This window comes from Bos indicus, chromosome 20, assembly GCF_029378745.1.
Source record: "Bos indicus isolate NIAB-ARS_2022 breed Sahiwal x Tharparkar chromosome 20, NIAB-ARS_B.indTharparkar_mat_pri_1.0, whole genome shotgun sequence".
Taxonomy (NCBI): Eukaryota; Metazoa; Chordata; class Mammalia; order Artiodactyla; family Bovidae; genus Bos; species Bos indicus.
Window position 1 is genome coordinate 66,316,161 of NC_091779.1, and position 22,502 is coordinate 66,338,662.

The 22,502-nt window shown below is 49.6% G+C and overlaps 1 protein-coding gene across 1 annotated transcript in view; it reads right to left on the reverse strand.

Moving 5' to 3' along the window:
• Positions 1-771: 771 nt before the first annotated feature.
• The window catches only part of SRD5A1 (steroid 5 alpha-reductase 1), a 38,074-nt gene continuing 16,343 nt past the window's right edge, over positions 772-22,502 (reverse strand). Inside the window, exons 2-5 of the mRNA XM_019982880.2 lie at positions 13,009-13,175; positions 9,941-10,042; positions 7,965-8,115; positions 772-2,871 (exon numbers count right to left, since the gene is read on the reverse strand). Coding sequence (XP_019838439.1) covers positions 2,805-2,871; positions 7,965-8,115; positions 9,941-10,042; positions 13,009-13,175 — 487 coding nt within the window. The 3' untranslated portion in view covers positions 772-2,804. The remainder of the gene's footprint in view (positions 2,872-7,964; positions 8,116-9,940; positions 10,043-13,008; positions 13,176-22,502) is intronic.

A 22,502-nucleotide genomic window follows, 5' to 3' on the forward strand; every position in this document is an offset into this window, starting at 1 on the left:
ATGACTTAGTAACTAAACTAAAAAGCATGGCTGGATGTGACAAATACAGAAGCATCAGTGTGTGGGTGTGTATGCTCAGTCACGTTCAACTCTCTGTGACCCCACAGACTATATAGCTCGCCTGGCTCCTCAGTCCATGAGCTTCTCTAGACATGAATACTGGAGTGGGTAGCCATTCCTTTCTCCATGGCATCTTCCCGATCCAGGGACTGAAGCTGAGTCTCCTGTGTCTCCTGCATTAGCAGGTGGATTCTTTATTACTGTGAATACCTTTCATTCATCCTGGTTCTAAAATGTATTTGGGGACATAGTCTCATTCACAAGAAAGAATAAAATATCTAAAAATAACCCTAGCAGAAATGCATAAAATTTATATAAATAATGTTACACAGCTCTATCACGAGACAAAAAATATTGGGCACTCTGAAATGTAAGGGCTTAACTGGTGGCTCAGACTGTCAAGAATCTGCCTGCAATGCAGGAGACTGGAGTTCGATTCCTGGGTCGGGAAGATCCCCTGGAGAAGGAAATGGCAACCCACTCTAGTATTCTTGCCTGGAGAATCCCATGGACGGAGGAGCGTGGCAGGCTACAGTCCATAGTGTCACAAAGAGTCGGACACGACCGAGCGACTAACACACACACACACACGTGAAATGCTAATATGAGTGGGAAGGAGACTGCAGGGCTGAAACTCACGTTTACCGTCTGAACTTCTAGTGTGAAGAATTGTCCACACAGAAGAGTAACAAAATGACTGAGCCTTCAATGTAATTTTATTAATCTCCTTTATTTTTATATTGAACACAATAACGAACTGTCATAACGTGCTACGTTAGTGTCTAGCAATTGGAAGACAGGCAGACGAAGCAGACTGAGATCTCTTCCTGTGTCAGACACAGTGCGTGCCAGTGAGGCAGGGACTGCGCGTCAGATCCCCACTGAACTCCAAATTCTGGATCACAAAAAAGGAGCACCAACAGACGCAGAATCCCCAGTGGGCCTCTCTGACTCCCAGACAAGCCTCTTCTTGGCCAGGTACGCCTTCCAGGACCCAGGGCCCAAATCAGTTAAGGCTTGCTCAGATTTCTGAGTTTTCCAGACGACACTCTAAATATTTACTGTTTCATAGTTTCAAGTTGTTATTCAGTCAGAAAAAGGTTCAAAGTTTATTTGATCATAAAGTTTCCCTGCAGGAACATTCCAGTTTTAGTTAAAATGAAGCACAGAGTTTATCTGATCATAAAAGTTCCCTGCAAAAGCATTCCAGTTTTAGTTAAAATGAAGGACAACCACATCAGGAAAAGCTTTTCGAAAACCCTAAGAGACTGTAACAAACCGCTAATACCAAGAATACAGTTTCTACATGAAAACTCATGCGGAGGGAGCCCCTGCTTGGGAAGGTGAACCAGGAGAAGGGGAGAGGGGGGCTGATCCGATGGGGTGCCCAGGGGCCCAGAGAGCAGGGGCCAGAGGGCGTGCTCCCTGCCAGGAGGCGGCAGCTGAAGAATGCATAAGACACCACATCGTGCGTCTTGGAGTCCCCCCGTCACTCAGCATGGTCAGCAATCATAAGCGAACAGGAACTCTTTCCACTCACCCCTGTTCCAGTTCCCAGCTCTGCAAATGCAGAAGCAACAGAGGAGAGGAGGGGGTCTTCACCGTGTTCATTACATTTTCGCGGCAGAGACTCAACAGCCTTCCAAAGGAGAGGCTCCTTTGACATATCTGGCAATACTTAGTCAATGTTATTACTGCCATTGATCTCTGTAGAGTTAGGAGCATCGAGAATAAGAAATCCTGCTTCAAGTTGCAGGTGTGCAATCTTGAAAAGTACTTAAAAAAAAAAAAGTGCCTGAAAAAATTCTAGTTCTCCCTCAAAGGAGGAAGGAAAGCCATCCCAGGCCAGCAGCGCCTGGTGAAGGACATGATGGGAGGGCTGGCTGGGGCACCTTCATGCCCTCAGCCCAGGGACACCAGAAGTCCTCCTGCGGGGGATACAGCGGCCTGTTCCTGAAGAATGCCCCTGGCCCCCTGCCTCCCAGTGAGGTCACCTGGTGGACCAGGCTGGAGCAGGTGCCAGAGGCCTTTGTAGCAGCCTCCACTGGGCCTCTCCAGGCCCAACTTCTCTGCCCGCCCAGCACCCAATTGTGAGAGGCTGTGTGTACACCGTGGGTACCCAGAACTGTCTGATCTGGCGGGATGAGGGACATGAAGATAGAACATACCTCTGGTGGGGGGAGGCGGATGTCACCTTTGACCTTAAACTCATGCTGTAGAGGTTGTGTAAGGGCTACAGAAATGTTTCAGTTCATGGAAAGTGAAAGTGAAAAGTGAAAGTATCAGTCGCTCAGTCGCGTCCGACTCTCTGCGACCCGATGGACTGTAGCCCTCCAGGCTCCTCTGTCCATGGGATTCTCCAGCCAAGAATATTGGAGTGGGTTGCCATGCCCTTGGCCAGGGGATGTTCCCCACCCACAGACGGAACCCAGGTCTCCTGCACTGCAGGCGGATTCTTTCCCATTTGAGCCACCAAGCCCCACTCCATGGAAGCAGACCCCAAATCAGAGGAGTTCAGATTCCTGACCTGGTTGGTGGCCAGCGTCATACTTTAGTCTGTGATTTCAGTTTGATTAGACTGTTATTAGGCAGCTTACACATTTGCTAGGGGAAAAAAATCCTAGAGCAAATCTTAAAACAGTGAAGTACCAGAAAAATTACAGAGACATCAGTTCATTTACATGGTCCCAAGAGAAACATCACTGAAAAGCTTCAAGTCAAAGATAATTCCACTGACGACAAACTTAAACCAAAAATGGAATCATGATTTTTCTGAATTTTGGATAATCTTCAAATTTCTCATGGTACCACCTGAAACAAGACAAAAAAATACGTTAAAAAAGTTACTTTTCTCACTAAAACATTTGACAGATGCTAACAAAATGGACAATAGTCTCCTTATAAAGGGATCCTGACCTTTTCAAAAGTACTAATAAAACAGTAGAAATGAACACAGCATTGATAAAGAAACAGACTCCAATCAAAAAAGAGTAATAAAAATTCTGGCATCTCAGGTACACAGCTTGACTTTGTCAGTATCATGAATATCTATCCACATCTGATGGTACAGCATGATTCGAGCAGACGTGACACCTATAATTCACCTTTATACTGGCAAGGAAAGTTATAGGCATGTGATAAACACACGGATCAGGATACTGGAGGGCTACCTTAGCAGACCATAGAAGCAGACAGACTGGGGGAGGGGAGGGGAACCGAGCAGGTGTGTCCTGACTATGGTTTGGTGACTCTGAGAATTTTCTCCAGTCCTCGGAGGAGAACTAGGGCCCAGGGTCTGTGGCAAGAGCACACAGCTATGGGCCGGGCAACTCTCCAAACAAATCTAGGAATATGCAACAGGGGTCATTCATAATGTGGCCCTGCACTCAAACAGGCATTTTCAGTTTTGACTATAAATGAAGTCAACCAAGGCACACTCACTCATTGTGGAAAGGGTTGCAGCTAAGTGGATGGAGTAAAGATGAAAAAACAATCGGACAAAATGGAGAAATAGAGGGAAAAAGGGAGCTTCCCGGAGCACAATGAAGGTTAAACAGACTGAAAACAATGATGGAAAATGATTAGCTATTATTTTCAGAGATGGCAGAAATATATGAAATATACCTGTTATAAAGATGGCAGAAATATATGAAGACAACAACCAGAAAGTGAGTCAGTAAAACCCTGTTGATTTTAGATTCTTGGATGAAGCATCCCCTCCCCTGACACGTGTGTGTGTGCATGCTCAGTCATCTCCGACTCTTTGTGCCTCTGTGGACTGTAGCCCGCCAGGCTCCTCTGTCCATGGGATTTCCCAGGCAGGAATACTGGAGTGGGTTGCCATTTCCTTCTCTAAGGGATCTTCCCAACCCAGGGATCAAATCCACATCTCTTGCATCTCCTGCATTGGCAGGTGGACTGTTTACCACTTGAGCCCCCTGGGAGACCATAGCAACCATGGACTTCCAGATCAGTGATGGTGTCTGAGACAAGAAGGATTAGAGGCCATGGTGACCGTGGACTTTTCCAGATCAGCGATGTGCCTGGAGACAAGAGGGGTTACACACAGCAGTGGAGCCGAGTACGTGCACCATCCACGTGTTGACTCATGTTGGCCTGTGCTACAGTTTGAATGTGAACCCTGCAGAGTCATGTTAAAAACCTAAGGACCAAGGTGATGATCGTATTAGGATGTGAGGCCTTCGGGGGGTGATGAGGGTGGAGCCTCAAGAGTGGAGTCAGTGCCCTGATTAAAGAGGCCCCAGAGCCCCTCCCTCTTCCCGCCTTATGAGTTTACAGCGAGTAGGCACCATCTGCGACCCAGCCAAGGGCCTCCCCCAGAACTGGCCCTGCTGGTGGCATCCAGATCTCAGATTTGCTGCCTCTAGAACTGGGAGAAACAGATGTCCCTTGTTTATAAGGCCCTGGTTTATGGCATGTTTGTTACAGCAGCCTGAATGGACTAAGACATCCTGCTCGGGATCCAGGACACGAACCAGCTGGTTCCTAAGAGCCTCCCATGGCTCAGCAGGGCAGACACCAGGCCAGGAGGGCAGGAGGTGAGTCCCTCTCCTGACCCTGCCCGGGGAATGGGGACAGCGGCCTCGGAAGGGCAAGAGTGAAGGCGAGCGGCAGTCCAAAGTCAACAAGGACAGCCTCACCTGCATAGCCCTCGGGACAGCTCCAAGCACTGTGTGGCCCAGGAAGCTGTTCTACTTTGTTCAACCACTGAGACCTCAAATCCACCTCAAGAAAAGACTTCAAAGCAGAGGTTACCAAACTTTTTGGCACTAGAGGCTGGTTTCGTGGAAGACGGTTTGTCCAAAGACCAGGTCAGGGGAATGGTTTCAGGATGCTTCAAGCACATTATATACATTGTGTACTTTATTTTCTTTTATTATTCTTTTATTATTCCATCAGTGCCACCTCACATCACCAGGCATCAGATCCCAGAGGCTGGAGCCCTGCTTACAAGGAGTCTTCCAGTAGTCCAATGCTTAACACTCTGTGCTTCCGCTGCAGGGGGCACGGGTTTGACCCCTGGTCAGAGAATTGAGATCCACTAAGATCACTCATGCTGTACAGCATACACACACACACACACATATATACACATACACATTTTATACATGTGTTTTCTTGTTCAGTCGCTCAGTTGTGTCTGATTCTTTGTGATCCCATGCATGGCAGCATACCAGGCTTCCCTGGCCTTCACTACCTCCCGGCGTCTGCTCAACTCATATCCATTGAGTCAGTGATGCCATGCAACCATCTCATTCTCAATCACCCCCTTTACTCTTGCCCTTAATCTTTCCTAGTATCAGGGTCTTTTCCAAAGAGTTGGCTCTTTGCCTCAGGAGGCCAAATATTGGAGCTGCAGCTTCATCATCAATCCTCCCAGTGAATATTCAGGACTGACTTCCTTTAGCGTGGACTGGTTGGATCTCCTTGCAGTCCAAGGGACTCTCAAGAGTCTTCTCCAACACCACAGTTCAAAAGCATCCATTCTTCAGTGCTTAGCCTTCTTTATGGTCTAACTCTCACATCCAGTTCATGACTACTGGAAAAATCACAGCTTTGACTACACAGACCTCTGTCAGCAAAGTGATATTTCTGCTTTTAATACACTGTCCAGGTTTGTCATAGCTTTCCTTCCAAGGAACAACGGTCTTTGAATTTCATGGCTGCAGTCTCACTGTCCACAGTGATTTTGGAGCTCAAGAAAATAAAGTCTGTCACTGCTTCCACTTTCCCCCTTCTATTTGCCATGAACTGGTGGAACAGGCTGCCACAATCTTAGTTTTCTGAATGTTGAGTTTTAACCCAGCTTTTTCACTCTCCTCTTTCACCCTCATCAAGACGCTCTTTAGTTCCTCTTCACTTCCTTCCATTAGAATGGTAACATCTGCCTATCTGAGGCTGTTGATATTTCTCCCACAAGATGATTCCAGCTTGTGATTCATCCAGCCATAGACACTTTTAAAAGGACAAGCAGCATATTTCTATTACTTTTCTCGTTCATTTTTCTACCCCTAGAATCAAAGTTTATGTGACACTAAGCAGGGCTGGATATCACTTCTTTGTCTTGAATTTATTACTGTCGAGGCTGAACTGACGTCTCACTGCCTTTCTGCTGAATGCGGAATAACCCTGTAAGCGTTTGTGTGTCTGTGTGTTTCTAGCTCATGAAAAGCTTCGTGTTCCCAATCTCTCTTCCAGAAGCATTCCTCTGCCAAGGACGGGTCACTGATGGGTGAGTAAACACTTTCCAAGTGTAAACAAATCACAGATCTTTATCGAAGTCTTACAAAATACACTGTTGTTCCAAGAATCTAATTTTTTTTTTAATGTATTTTCGAAGACGTTAGATATTTTTAGTCTAAAGAGATGATAATAAATGGTTTCAGCCAGGCCTGTGGAAAGCATGGATCTTTCTGGTTCTGGGCAAAATGTTTCGTAGGCCTGAGGTGGCAGGGAACAACCAGCAGAGGAGAAAACCGAGCGTCTCAGACTCCCTGCCTGTGCTCACGGCCCCGTGGACGCTGCATCCCAGAAGGGCTGGTGTGTCAGCTTCCCAGGGCTGCTGCGACACACAGCCACAAACCTGGGGCCTGAAATGACAGCACGTCTGTTCTCACCGCCTGGCAGCCAGAAGCCCACCATCTGGGCGCGGGCAGGAGCACGCTCCCTCCCCGGCCCCGGGGGACAGTCCGTCCTGCCTCTCCCAGCTCCTGGCTGCCTCTGGGTGCCCCGGTCCGGGACGGCATCGCTGCATTCTCGGCCTCCAGCTTCCCTCTGTGTCTGTCTGCTGCTGGCCATCTTCTCTCTGTGTGTCTGTCTGTGTTCAGGTTTCCCTTCTTCATAAGGACACCAGTCCTTGGGCCCCACTCCAGCGCCACCTCAGCCGAACCAGCCCCATCCGCACAGACTCCACTCCCAGGGTCAGGACACAATCCGACACACGCCAAACACCCAGCATCGCTGTGGCATCAGGGGGACTGTCCCGATGCTGAGCCAGTCTGGGAGCTCTCCAGTCGCAGGACACGTGACTTCCAACCTGTCCGAGGCTTTGTTCCCCGAGCCTCGGTTTCCCACCTGTTAGACTGGGCAGATGGCCTTCAAGATCACCTCATCTTTAACACCCATTGTTTTTTATGTTGATGGTCCAATGCATCACAGGCCTTTTCGGGGATCTGATAAAGGCCGAGGCCCCACACTCTGGAAAATGATGTGAAATGATGTGATTTCGGGGCACGGTAACCTAGAGCCCATTGGGGACCCCAGGCCCGGGTGGTGGGGCACACCTATGGGACGGGACTCTTGCCAGGGCACGATGCCGACTCTTCCAACTACTGCTGCCTGGTCAGCATCCCCCACTGTCATGGGCGAGTCCACAGCAGACCCTGAATCCCCTGCCAGACATTGAACTTGACCATGGAGCCCAGCCATGGCATATCAAAGATGCCACAACAGGGCAAAGCCAACAAGGATGCTGACACATGCCTGACGATTACAGCTAGGCATTTCTTCAGACATTTGTGCTTTTCTGTTTTAATGTAGCTAGAAGTGTTAGTCACTCAGTCGTGTCTGACTCTTTGTGACCCCATAGACTGTAGCCTGCCACGATTCTCTGTTCGTGGAATTCTCCAGGCGAGAATACTGGAGTGGGCTGCCACTTCCTCCTCCAGGGGATCTTCCTGACCCAGGGATCAAGGCCGGCTTTCTCGAATTGCAGGCAGATTCTGTAATGTATGAACCACCAGGAGAGCCCTTTTGTCTAGCTAACGCCTGGTATAAACTGGGATTTGACAAATTAGTATGAATGCTTCTAAAATCTAACCTGAGGATTGCTCTGCGGAGATCAGAGAACAAATTAAAAATGCCAAACATGTTTTTGAACATACTTGTGATGTTGCTGAGCCCTGGTGAACAGGACGCAGAAGGTGAACACAGCGAAAGCCCAGCCCTGAATGGACCAGCTGGCGAGGGCATAGCCGCACCACTCCACGACTTCTCCGAAGTAGTTGGCTGCAGATATGTATTCAAACAAGCCCCCTAGGAGAAAACAGAGCCAGCAGCACGTTTACTAAAAAACAATGCCTAACGAAACCTTGACTGAAGAGAGACCTGTGGATACCTGCAGGGACAACATAAAAACCAACTCTGGAAAAATATGACCTTTACAGAACTTGTATCGATGAGACACCTCCAATAAGACCAGCTTTACTATTTCATACTACAACTTCTGGTAGTACCTGCATGCCCGTATCAACATTCACCTGTTTATCTGACTATAAAAATGCTATGGCTTTAACATACTTCAGTATGTTGCTTCAGTAGCTAACGAGTCAAGCTGACAAAACTTAAACAGGGCTGGGGAGCACAGACTAACAGTGTTAGTCTGGTTAAGAGGGACTTCTAGGAACCCCTGGACAAAAAAGGGAAGGAAATACTAATTTTCAAGGGCAGATTCACTTGTGTATTCACTCATCAAGTCTTCCCAGATGCATCAAGTCTACACGACAGGCCAGACCTTCTTCTAAGGATGTGGGATGCTCCATGGATGAGACCGCTTGCTCCACATCTGGGCTATTACGCCCCAGGGAGGGTTCGGGGGACTCAAGGGGCAGAGCAGGGTGAGGGGGCTGGGAGTGGGGCTGGGCTGGAAGGAGCTCGGGCCAGAGACCACAGTGGCACACTGCAAGGATAACCCCAGGGCCATAGCTTAAGCAATTTGAGGCTCATGGGGTTTTCTGGTTATTTGTTCCACTGTTATTTCTGTACGGTTTCCAGGAAGATAACACAAGGATTCCAGCCTGAGTGCTACCATTTGTGCTGTTCACTGCTGCTCTTTGAGTTTTTAGCTTTACCAACTGATTAAAAAAATTTTTTTAGAAGCTCTGTTGTTTTTTTAACTTCTATATCTATTTAGTTCTTTTTATAGTATGCTACTCCTTTACTCATACTTTCAATCCCTTTATGGTTTAAATATTTAAGTTTTAAATATGAAAGTTTATAACCTGTACCTGAATTCTAAGCTCTGAGATCGCTCACATCAATGACGCCCTTGCTCATGGGGATCTGTTCCTCATGGGCTCTGCAACCTCTGACTGTGGCAATTCTCCCACGGTATAGGGTCTGCTGGGCTCTCGAGGCCTGCGTGGAAGGCAGGTTCTCTGGGAATCTAGGTTTGCCTCGATCGTGGGTGTGAGCCCACCACCCCCAGGATCACAAGGATCCTAATTCGTGGCTGGATGGTTTCTCAGATCAGGCAAGTGGCACGTATTTGGGCTACAAGCCAGCCTGAGGGACAGCGGGTAGTCACCGATTCAACCAAGATGCACTCGGGGCTTTAGCCCTCACTTAGATTTTGCCCTCTGATGATCACGTCTGCTCTTGATACCATACTGATGCATTTACAAATTTTACTCAACATATTAAAGTGTTTTGGAAAGAGGGTCACTCAAGGTATCAGTTCTAATCTATGGCAAGAAAGGAAGTGATGGACACCCCTCGTAGACCATAAATTCTCACTCATACGCTCTTTCCAAACACAGATATAACTAGAATTTCCTTTTTGCTTTCATTAGTCAGAACTGGTTCTTCTATCACTTTAATAAAACAACGATCAGTCACTGCTCCTACGGGTAGTAGCGGCGCACCGGAAACCTGCAGCGACGAGCAGCGTGCTTCAGCTACGAGCTCCGGCAAAACCAAAGCAGCGCGGCGTCACGCCACGAGATCGTGGAACGCGTGCTAAGTTGCTTCAGTCGCGCCCGACTCTTTGCAGCCTGATGGACCGTAGCCCACCAGGCTGCTCTGTCCATGGAATTCTCCAGGCAGTCAATTTTAGAATAAATTCCCCATTTTCAGTACATACCTCTTGGTATTTTATAGCCAGTTTCCCCTGGTTTCCTGAGGTTCCTCAGGACATGATCTGAGTGGATGTTAATCAGCATGCCTATCAACCATAAGGCAGAACCTAAACAAGATAAAACATACAAGGGTATTATGGTAACTAAGCCACAGAATTCACAAGCCCAAGTGTGAATGAACAGTATTATTGTAATCCCTCACAATATCATTAGAGGCATAACATACAAGCCTTGACCAATAGTAAAAATCATGGAAATAAATACTGTGCTTTATTTAGAAAGATGACTTATAGGTGTTGTGAGATAGGGCTTTGTGCTTCTAAAAACACTACTGAATTACCCAATTTATTTAAAATAGCTTTATCTGATGGTCACAATCTATGTTTTTAGGATGACTGGGATGACTAGAAATATGACTGAAGCACAAGCCTCTTTTCTAGGAAAAGGTATTGTCATCGTGGGTCGGCCCACAGAGTTGTCATCGTCCGTGGATTGGCCCACCAAGTTTATGTGACGCCACAGACTCTGTCTGAAGCACGGCACCACCCCCCCCGCCATGGGCAGACGTGGGGCAGGGAGTCCCTAGCGTGTGCTTTACCAGGGCGGACTGCACTCAGGCTGTTGAGGGGGTGGTTCCCAGAAGCTGAGAGCTGGTCCTCATTTCTCTATAATTTTATGTAACGATTTAATGTAGATCCACACCCCTCCCCTACTCATTTCCTGCTCGCTCATCATTTGGCATTCGTGGGTCTGTTCGTGTCCTCAACTCTCAACAAAACTGTCAATTGCCAGCTGCCTGGCTCTGGGTAGATATTCCTGATATATCTATATCAGTCCTGATATACCTGAACGCTTTCTCTCCCATTCTTAAATGACTTCAGAGGTTTTTTATCAGTTAAAAGTTTGCATTGTTTCTCAATGACATATGCTCTCATTTTCAATTCTTCCTATTCAATCGTGGAGAAGTTAAGAAGTCTATATATAATTTCCTGAATATCTTAAACTTTAGACCAGCTTCAGAGGGTTTGCAGGGGACAAGGCCTACCTGCAGAACTACTTCAAATGACACTTAAATGCACAGGCCAAAGAATTCTTTTGTTTTATTGCTGTTCATCAACAATTTTCAAACAATCCATCCCAGAAGCAATTCCCATGAGAACCTCAAGTAGGAGTAGGCTTAGCTGCTCAACTGTCTCTGACTCTTTGCTGACCCACGGACTGCAGCCCACAGGCTCCTTGGTCCATGGGATTCCCGAGGCACAACTACTGGAGTGGGAAGCCATGCCCTTCTCCAGGGGACTTCTTGCCTCCAGGGACTGAACCCAGGTCTCCTGAACTGCAGGCAGTGTCTTCACCATCCAAGCCACCCAAATAAACATTGAAAACTGTTATCTTTTAGTTAAAAAAGAAAAACATTCCCTTTCTCTGTCCTTGGTTGCCTACTCGTAGGGGCTGGTGAAGCCACTGCTCTGCTGTGACTCGGGCAAGGTCTGGGGCCGCCTGATTCACCCCCTGACCTTTCCTCCCTCAGGTGACGAGGACCTAACTTCGGCCCTTCTCGGAACCTCAGAAGGCAGAGGCGTGGGTGCAATTCCTGGCAATGGGCCAAGCCTGTTGTTTCCTTCTTCCTTCTGACAACTGGGGCAGAAGAAAATCAGATAGAGAGCAGGTAAATCAAGACCGTGTTTGGGGGCAGGGAGCAAATACAACAGCTCAGTCTGGTATTCCGTGGAGGCACAGATTGTGGAGCTGGCGTGGGTGTGTGCTAGGTCGCTCAGTCATGTCCAGCTCTGCGACACCGTGGACTGTGCCCACCAGGCTCCCCTGTCCATGGAGTTTCCCAGGCAAGAGCACTGGAGTGCGTTGCCAGGCCCTCCTCTGGGGGATCCTCCCTTCCCTGGGATTGAGCCAGCGTCCCTTACGTCTCCTCCGCTGGCAGGCGGGGTCTGTACCACTAGTGCCATCTGGGAGTTTAAACGTTAAGTTTCCTCTATTATGACCAATTCATAGATGTGGAGCGAAAAAAAAAGGAGAAATGGAGGGTCACTTTATTTTTTAATTTGTTTCTGGCTGTGCTAGGCCCTCACTCCTGCACGTGGCTTTCCCTGGTCGTGAGGAGCGGGGGCGACTCTCTAGGTACGGTGCTCCGGCTCCTCACTGTAATGGCTTCTCCTGGTGCAGACCACGGTCTCTAGGACACACCAGCTTAGCTGGTCTCAGGCAAGTGAAATCTTCCCAGATTAGGGATCAAACTTATGTCCCCTGCACTGGACCACCAGGGAAGTCCTAAGGTTACTTTATATAGTTTAAAGGGCTTTAGGGCAATTTGAAAAGTTGATGGACTCTTAGGAGCTACCCGTGTGCGTGTGTGTGTGCTCAGTGGCTCCGTTGTGTCCAACTTATTGCAACTCCCTGAATGGGACTCTTCCCCCTCCCCTCCCCGCCAGGCTCCTCTCTCCATGGAATTTTCCAGGCAAGAATACTGGAGCAGGTAGCCATTCCCCCCTCCAGGGAATCTTCCTGACCCTGGGATGGAACCTGGGTCTCCTGCATTGTGGGAAGATTCATTACTGTCTGAGCCACCACCAGGGAAGCCTGGAAAATGTGCTACTTTATATTAACTGATAAAAATAAAAAAAATTTTCAAAAACCTCATAAACCTTGGAGTTTAAAGTCTAACTGCCTCGCTGAAGATGACCGACTTTCTCTCGCTTTCCAGAAGAAACTGTAGGAGGTTTGATGACAGTCTTAGATTACACGGCCCGTTAGTGCCCAAGTGGCCTCAGTCTCAGTGCCTTGCTCAGTCTGCTGAAGCTTGTTGCTATTTTTAGGTCACCTTAAGAACAGGTATCTGTGCTTTCGGCGCTTGAGTGGGTGAGAGAGCACGGCGCCTGCGTCACGGGGACAGCCTGACCCTCCATCCCACCAGCGCTCAGCCCCCTGGCCTAGGTCAAGGGGCCTTCACAGACTCTCTGTTCTCTCAAGACGCGTGTGCTTTCTAACTGGACCCTACCAGAAGGTGAACACCGAGCTGAAGGTCACAGGGACGGGAGGCGTCACTGAGGACACTCACCTGTTAGAAACCGGGGGTCACTGAGCCAGTCGTCCGCGTACACTGCGTACTGACTCAGGTACCTGCTCTGCAGGTAGCCGTTATAGGTGCAGAAGATGAACGCCAATAGGAAGGCATACAGCGGCATGGGCTTCCCTCCTCGGATCAGAAATGGGAAAACCAAGCTCCTTCAGAGACAAGAAATGTATATTTTTAAAGCAACAATGATAAAGAATCTAATGTCAGCAATTCTCCTTTAATGTCTTAATGACTTTTTTTTTTCTTTTTAAGCATGAAGATTTTCTTTATTTTCTTCTTGCAGCAACGATTAGATATTTCCTCAACTGGCTCTTGGGCTTCCATGGTGGCTCAGATGGTGAACAATCTACCTGCAATGCAGGAGACCAGGGTTCGATCCCTGGGTTGGGAAGATCCCCTGGAGGAGGGCGGAGCAACCCACTCCAGTACTCTTGCCTGGAGAATCCCATGGACAGAGGAGCCTGGCAGGCTACAATCCACGGGATCGCAAACAGTAGGACATGACTGAGCGCCTTTCACTTACTGGCTATTTTATTACTATTATCTCTAATTGTCCCAGATGTCTTGCAGAGTTTTCCAACTAGAGGAGCTCAGCACCGAATTACAGGTGTGCCAGAGCGGTGCTGCCTAAGCCCTCCAGCTGATCGGGGCAGGATCTGGGGAGGCCAGTGCTCCGGAACAGCTATGTCTTCCCAGGGAGCCTTCTTGTCAGATTATATGTGTCATGTACCTTGTGTGCTATAGTGAGAAACAGATTGAGAAGCTCTGCTTTAAGTGCCTTGGATTTTTAATCTTGATTTTTATATAAAAGTCATTCTTAGGAATACTTGCACAGATGTACTATATCTGTTGAAAGCAGAATTTCTAGTTAAAGAATTAACTGTGTTTCAATAATGTACACCACTGTGCAAAAGTTCAGGGTTCTAGTTATACAGAGTGTGAAACAGATGCACGGAATGAGAGAGAACGGAAGGTCCCATCCTCCTGACACCAGTGACTCAGTCTGGTCCAAGGTGTTTGAATTTGAGGGCCACCGTTACTTTATCTGTCACCATGGCGATGGCTGTCATCTCCCTAGTGCCCACCACGGGCAAGGCCTCCCAGCTCCCTGCACAGAGTCACTGTCACCACACTTGACAGAGGACACGGTTAAGACTCAGCGTGCTCCAGTCATCTGCTTAAGGTCATGGGCTAGTGAGTGGCTGAGTTTAAGTACACTTTGGCCACCTGATACGGAGAGCTGACTCACTGGAAAAGATTGTGATGCTGGGAAAGATTGAGGGCAGGAGGAGAAGGGGAGGACGAGATGGTTGGATGGTATCACTGACTCAGTGGACATGAGTCTGAGCAAGCTCAGGGAGATAGTGAAGGACAGGGAAGCCTGGCGTGCTGCAGTCCATGGGGTCATAAAGAGTCAGACGTGACTTAATGACTGAACAACAGTGTTAGGGTTGCTCAGTCCCGTCTGACTCTTTGTGATCCCATGGGCTGCAGCCCGCCAGGCTCCTCTGTCCGTGGGATTCTCCAGGCAGGCATGCTGGAGTGGGTTGCCATTTCCTTCTCCATGGGATCTTCCCGACGCAGGGGTGGAGCCTGGGTCTCCTGCACTGCAGTGGATTCTGTGCTCTCTGGTTGTACTGCCTTGGTTTAGGTGGACACTGTTGCTTAGCTGCTCAGTTGTGTCCGAGTCTTTGCAACCCCGTGGACTGCAGCCCACCAGGCTCTTCTGTCCATAGCATTCCCAGATAAGAATGCTGGAGTGGGTTGCCATTTCCTTCTCCAGGGGATCTTCCCTTCCCAGGGATCGAACCCTTGTCTCCTGTGCCTCCTGCATTCGCAAGAGGATTCTTTACCACTGCGCCACCTGGGAAGCCCTTAGTGTACATCAGTAGAAGTTTAAAGACAGAAATTAAAAGGATAAGAAGCTAGAAATATAGGAAAAAAACAAGATGTAAAACTTTATGTTGTGTGTGAATTTTCTCTTTAAAATCAATGCGTCATATATTTAAAAGGGGGTCATCACTACATAGCCTACAGCCCTTAAGACGATAATAAGAAACGATTTCAACAGCTTTATGCCAACAAATTTGACAACATGGATGAAGCAGACAAAATTCTTAAAAGACAAAGGTGACCAAAACTGACCAAAGAAGAAACTGACAACTTTAATCCCTCTATCAAGGAAAAAGAATTCAGATGCAAGGAATTCTAGAAAAGCCAAAACTAGAGCCAGGGGAAGGGATCAGCAGCAAAGAAGCACAAAGGGCACATATGGGGATGCGACGTCCTATACCTCTGGGTTGTGGTGATGACCACACAACCGCATCCAGTCACCAAAACTGATCAAATGGAAGTTGATTTATGTAAATGACAGCTTAAAACGGGAAAATGTGCACACTTAGAGTTTCCGTTTTGGCCCTCTGCTCCAGGGTAAAAACACAAACGACTGTTAACAGTCAGAGCACAATAACAGTACTGCGAAGTCACATCCTCAAGGCATTCTCTCCCCAACAGTTTCACTCAGCATCTCGGGAGAGCTTTCCCAGGAATCACAAGCAGGTTCTCATCTTGTTCAGCCGCTTCCCCCAGAGACCTTGTGTAAGTTTAGGGCAAAGCACGAGCTGGACGGGAAGCATCCATCAGGCGATGACACCACGAGTGGGGCAGCTATTTGCCTGGAAACCACAGTGCTGACAGCTCAGCCGCTCTTTGTGACCCCACAGACGGCAGCACGCCAGGCCTCCCTGTCCGTCACCAACTCCCACAGTTTACTCAAACTCATGTCCACTGAGTCGGTGATGCCATCCAACCATCTGGTCCTCTGTCGCCCCCTTCACAAGCCCCTCAAAAAGAACAGGGAGGGACTTTCCTGGTGGCCCAGTGATAACAACTCCACGTTTCCAACGCAGGGGGGTGCAGGTTCGCTCCCTGGGTGGGTAGTAAGAATCCACACACTGTGTCCCAAGGTACATGTGTGCTCAACTGTATCCAACTCTTTTTGACGCTGTCTGCAGGCTCCTCTGTCCATGGAATTCTCCAGGCAAGAAGGCTGGAGAGGGCTGCCATTTCCTCCTCAGGGAATCTTCCCATCCCAGGGCTCAAACCCACATCTCCTGCATTTGCAGGCAGATTCTTTACCGCTGAGCCGCGGGGGCAGCCCACGTGCTGTGTGGTACACAGAAAGAAGAGCCACTCCCTCTGCGTCGGGGAACCGTGGCTCCTACCCGGGCAGACGCTGGTACAAGCACAAAAAGAACAGCCATTTCCTTCTGCATCGGGGAACCGTGGCTCCTACCTGGGCTGACGCTGGTGCAAGTTGACTGGCACTGGGAAGCAGGCGAATGCAAACAGCGACACTGCAAGACCAGGGCTGGGTCTTGACTGCGGGTCCCGGCACAGGCTCCCTCAGAAACAGGCAGGGGTTCTGAGGGGTCGCGACCGGGCACCGTTGCCATGGCGCCTTTCTGTTCCCCCCAGATTCTCAGCCAGGGCAGAGGGCCCTGTGTTAGAGCCAGAGGAAGCGGCTGATGACAAGACAGACCGGTTCTCAGACTGTCCCCGAGGGCCCAGACTTGAGAAGCACCAGGAATAAGCGATCTCATTCCCCAAGTCAGCTCAGGGGATTCCCGAGCCTTGGGAAAGCAGGAAGGGGACTGTATGGTGAGAAAGTTGGGGAAAACAAACTTCTCGGAAAGCTACGGTCTCAAGGAATTTTCCAGGAAAGAAACTGCAGGACCAACTGAGAAAATACTAGAATTCCAAGTTTGGAGAAACAGGGAGGGAAGAAAAGTGAGCAGGAAATAAGACTGGTGGGGGATGCAGGGGGTGTGGGCTGGGTTTAGATACATGCCCGCAGAAATGCAGAGTGCTCAGGTACTGAGAGTCTGGGATGGCTGACCTGAGCAGAATCCACGCAGAGTTCAACACGGGCTAACAGGGATGCACGATCCGAAGTGGAGGAAAAAAACCCAGGAAGCTCAGAGTAGAAAAACCAGGTCCTAAAAAGTGGTTGAGAAGGAAATGGCAACCGACTCCAGTGTTCTTGCCTGGAGAATTTCAGGGATGGCGGAGCCTGCTGGGCCGCCGTCTATGGGGTCACACAGAGTCAGACACGACTGAAGCGACTTAGCAGCAGCAGCAAAAGATGGCTGAAGGGGCCTTCCCTGGAAGTCCAATTGTTAAGACTTCACCTTCCACTGCAGGGGGCATGGGTTCAATCCCTGGGTAGGGGACTAAAATCTCGCATGCGGCGTGGTCAGGCCAAAAAAAGAAAAAAAAACTACAGCTGAAGGCAAATTTCTAGGTTAGTCGCCACACATCTCTAGGTTATAGACGTATGCAGTGCTGAAGGGCCAAGTCTGAGGAAACGCTGCGGAGGTGAAGACCTCTGTAACTCTGTAACCTGAAGATTTCTCCCCTCTGGTTTCCAATTCTGCATGGGCAAACACTGGCTGTGCGTGTGTTAGCTCTCAGTTGTGTCTGACTCTTTCCGATCCCATGGACTACAGCCACCAGGCTCCTCTGTCCATGGGATTCTCCAGGCAAGAATACTAGAGTAGGTGGCTATTTCCTTCTCCAGGGGATCTCCCCGATCCAGGGATCGAACCCTGGTCTCCTGCATTGGAGGCGGACGCTTTACCGTCTGAGCTACCGGCGGGCACGCCGTAAAGGTGGAGCCCAGAGCTGCCTCGTTTTGCCTTCCTGACCGGTCTCCTGGGTCACTGACATTCTGTGACACCAGCGTGAGTGTGGATCAGGTGTCGGCAAACACAGCCGCCGGGCCGAGTCCAGACCTCCACCCGCTGTCTACAGCCTGGGAGCTAAGAACGCTTTTTACATTTGTAAATAGTGTGTGTGTTGGGTGGGCGGCGGGGGGCGGGGGGGAATCAAAAGGCTATTCCATGACACATGAAAATCGTACAAAATTCAGATTTCAGTGTCCGTAAATAAAGCTGTCCTGGAAGGCGGCCACAGGCCTCTGTTAACGTCTCGCCTGGAGGGAGTTCGGGGGCGCGACAGGCCATGCGTGTGGCGATCTCATCTCTTTGCACAGGGCTCGCTGAGCTCGGTGTTCTGTCACGTGGTGCCAGGGTCTGCAAGCCCGCCCACCGCGTCAGAACGAGGAACGCTGTTGGGCAATTCGCGCTTTGACGCTAAGTGGAGCGTGGGCTGTTTTGTTACAGCGTGCACGTGCGTGCTCAGCTGTGTCCGACTCTGTGCGACCCCACGGACTGTGTAGCCCCGCCAGGCTTCTCTGGCCGTGGGATTCTCCAGGCGAGAATACTGGAGTGGGCTGCCATGACCTCCTCCAGGGGACCTTCCTGACCTGGGGATTCAGCCCTGACTCCTGCATCTTCTGCGTTGGAAGGTGGATTCTTTACCACTGAACCACCTGGGAAACCCCTTTGAGAACTTCACCAGCTGGCAAAGCATCCCTGGGGCTCACTGCCAGCAGAGCTGTGGCAGACTCTAACAGAGGCCCCCACTGCCAGGCTCGGTGGTCATCACAGTGTCCCCAACTCATGGGAAAGCGGCGGTCAGAAAAATCCGAGAGTTTAAAACAGCACCCCAGGACAGAACTTCTTTTAAAAAATGGATCAAAATGAGGCTACAGCCTCAGGAAGCTACCAAGCAGTTCAGTTTGCTAGCCCAGCAAGGAAAACCATGTAGACCAATGGTGAGTCAATTAATTGTAGGAGCCAAAGAAACACATCCAGGGAATATAATCTTGTATAACAGGATTATTAGCCTTTTGGGAAGAAGAGTGGCTTGGGGAGTCAGGACACCAGGAGTGACACTTGATAGTTAGAAACTGAGGAAGAAGGCGGCGCAGGCAGGCATCCTTGCTGCCTGGTAAGTCCATGGGTGTCACTGCGATGGCTCAGCTGTTTATTCCAGGGGTTGGTGCTGAGGCTGGAGTGGCTGAGGGCTCAGGCTCTCTAAACCGGGGCCTTCCACCCCCAGGGAATGGACGAGTGTTGGTCCACGGCCTGTTAGGAACCGGGCTGCAGAGCAGGAGGTGACCGAGTGACGCTTCATCTGTATTTTACAGCTGTTCCCCCATTAACTCAAGTTACAGTCTGAGCTCTACCTCCTGTTAGATCACTGGTGCCTTTGCTGCTGCTGCTGCTGCTAAGTCACTTCAGTCGTGTCCGACTCTGTGTGACCCCATAGACGGCAGCCCACCAGGCTCTGGGGTCCCTGGGATTCTCCAGGCAAGAACACTGGAGTGGGCTGCCATTTCCTTCTCCGATACATGAAAGTGAAAAGTGAAAGTGAAGTCATGTCCGAGTCTTCGTGATCCCATGGACTGCAGCCTACCAGGCTCCTCCGTCCATGGGATTTCCCAGGCAAGAGTGCTGGAGTGGGGCGCCATCGCCTTCTCCACAGCGGTGCCTTTAGATTCTCATAATAGCTTGAGCCCTACTGTGCTTGAATCATCTCAAGTCTGCCAAGAAACCGTCCTTCATGGAACTGCTCCGTGATGCTGAAAAGGCTGGGGTAGGCTGCTGCATACAGTCTGTGGGGAACAACTAAAGGTGAGGCTCCTTCCAAAGAAGTTGAGCAACCGACTGGCTCAGTGCAGTGCAATCTGTGCAGGAATCTGCAACTCATGGTGGTAAAAATGTGTGCGATAGACAAGGTACAAATTTACAAAGCTTGTGAAAATTGAAGGCCTTTAAGCCATTTCTTATACCAGCTTCCCTGGTGGCTCAGACAGTAAAGAATCTGCCTGCAGTATGGGAGACCTGGATTTGATCCCTGGCTTGGGAAGATCCTCTGAAGAAGTGACTGACAACCCACTCCAGTATTCCTGCCTGGAGAATTCCATGGACGGAGGAGCCTGGTGGGCTACAGTCCATGGGGTCGCAAAGAGTTGGACACAGTTGGGCAACTAACACTTTCACTTTCTTATGCCACCAATTTGTTGTTGTTATTGTTGTTTAGTCACTAAGTCATGTCTGACTGTTCGTGGCCCCATGGACTGCAGCCTGCCAGGCTCCTCTGTCCTTGGGATTTCCCAGGCAAGAGTACTGGAGTGGGTGGCCATTTCCTTCTCCAGAGGACCTTCCCCACCCAGGGATTGATCCCTCACCTGCATTGCTAGTGGATTCTTTACCACTGAGCCTCCAGGGAAGCCACGAGTTAAATTTTATTCCCCAGCAACAACAAAAAAGAATCCCATTCTTCTCATTACACCTCTATTACCAAAACTGCGTTGAGGTGTTATTATATTTTGAATTCTCTCGACACAATTTCTGTGAACGTCTGTTTCCTCTTCAGTTACCAATTCCGACACCCAGGATCTTCCTTTGCCCTTTGGGCCAGAAAGCTGGGCAGACACACTTGGCCCTTTCCAGGGGAGTTCATAGTCCTTAGTCCAGATCACAACAGCAGATCTAATCTGGACATGTTAACTGGGTTTTCTTAGAAAGCAACTCTTGCCTGTGGCCCCAGCACTTGGCTTTCGGACAGCCACTGTGGTCTGGGGCTGGCCGGTGGCCGGTGGCCGGTGGAGACTGCACACACCTGTCCTGTTCCCCGGACGGCCTGGAAGGGTGCCCTGACCTCTGTGCCTGTGGGAGCCGGTCACAAACGACCTGGGGAGGGGATTTCTCTCTCTTTGGTCTCACGTGAGATGTCAGGAAAGGGGCCAGGACTGGAGACAGGGCCTTAGGCTGACAGTCTCTTCTGTTGCTCTCTGTCCTTGGAGGGCTCAGCAGGGACCCTGATGTCCACAAAACCAGGAGGTTGGAACAAACTGTCCCAAGCAATGCCACCCAGGCCCACAGACCTCCAGCAGGGAGCTGAGATTGTCCTCCCCACCCTCTCCTTCCCCAGAGGCTGAGAACGACCCCGGGACTGGCCGGCCTGGCTCACAGGCCGAGGCCCGGGTCTTCAGCATCTGGACACTCAGATGCAACACGCCTTCCAGAGGGGAGCGCCCTGCCCACTCCTGGCATCTTCTGGGTGGTCTTTCTCCTTCTGGGTTATTTCCTTTCCCTTGGAAAGCCATGCAGCTGCTGTCAGCAGCGTTTTCCTTTGCCTTGGGCCAAAGGGGCAGCCTCTGGACACGGCTTTTCCTGAACCTCCCTCCAGACTTTGGAGGGACAAGAGCAGCTCAAAGTTGGCGGTGACCCCAGCTGTTTATCCAGGGGAAGGTCCAGGCTCAGACAGGAGGGGAGGCGGGCGCCTCTGCTGGGCAGACACAGCTCCTGCCAGGAGCCAGGTCTGGAACCTAGGTCCCCTCTTTATGGAGCGTGTTTGGGTTCAAACAATCTCACACACCACCTTGCTCTCACCATTGCCTTTGGGACACGAACAGCACCCCTCCTGGAAAACAGGCGTAAGTCAGAGACTGAAAATTCCTTAGCACAGAAATCATCTCTTGAGAAACCATGAAGCGCATCTTTGGAGAAACCAGGGTATAAAGCCATTTCCTCTTCTGCATACACAACCGCCAGGTCCTGAGGAGCTGGGAAGAAATCCTGTTTCCTGCATCATCAGGAGGGGTGGGGGATTACACCTGACACTTCATTCCTCATTGTGTTACAGCTTGCTCACTTTCTTTCTGTTCCTTGTCAAGAAAGAATATGGCCTTTCCATAAAGTTGCTGTTTGTAAGGCAATCAGGAACACGGGCGTGCTTGATCACCAGGTAAACCTAAATCTCTGAGATGCTGGAATCTCCGTGGTGCTTTGATGGCTCGGGGCAGCTTGCAGTCCACCTCCTTTTGGGGGTGAGTTTACACACTTAGCAGAAGAGGAGTTCTCATAGTTTCTGACAGAATGGTCTCCATAATCCCTAATCCTACAGATACCTTTTTTAACATGTCAGAACCATTACTCTTAACCTGATGAAAAGATGAGGACCAGAGGCTCAGGGGAACACGGCGGAACTCTGTCCTGGGTGATGATGGAGGGAGACAGCAGGAGGTGGCCCCCTCCACGGCAACATCCCTGGTGTGTCAGCCACCGCATCCCGAGGGGCCAGCCAGGAGCAGGACCAGGCAGGGCTGTCTCTGTCTACTCATGCCGCAGCACATTAGGCTTTAAAAATCATCTTTATTTCTTTATATTTCTACTAAGCTAGGACAGTACTTATGTGAATTGATGGAAGCGGGATATAAGATTTTGTGTGCTTATATATCCGTGTTGTTATCGTGATTACTTGAGAAAAAATGATCCAAAACTTATAAAAAACAATGAAGGAGAGACTTCCCTGGTGGCCCAGTGATTAGGACCTCACTTTCTAATGCAAAGGGTGCAGGTTTGATCCCTGGTCGGGGAACTAAGATCCCACATGCCTGGGGGCAAAAAACCCAAAACATAAAACAGAAGAGACAGTGTAGCAAACTCAACAAAGACTTAAAATAAAATGGTCTATATTTTAAAAAAAACAGTGACGGGGATGGGAAAGAGATATTTCAAAATACCACCAGTGTTATCCGAGGGGTGGAATTCTAGGTGGGTTTA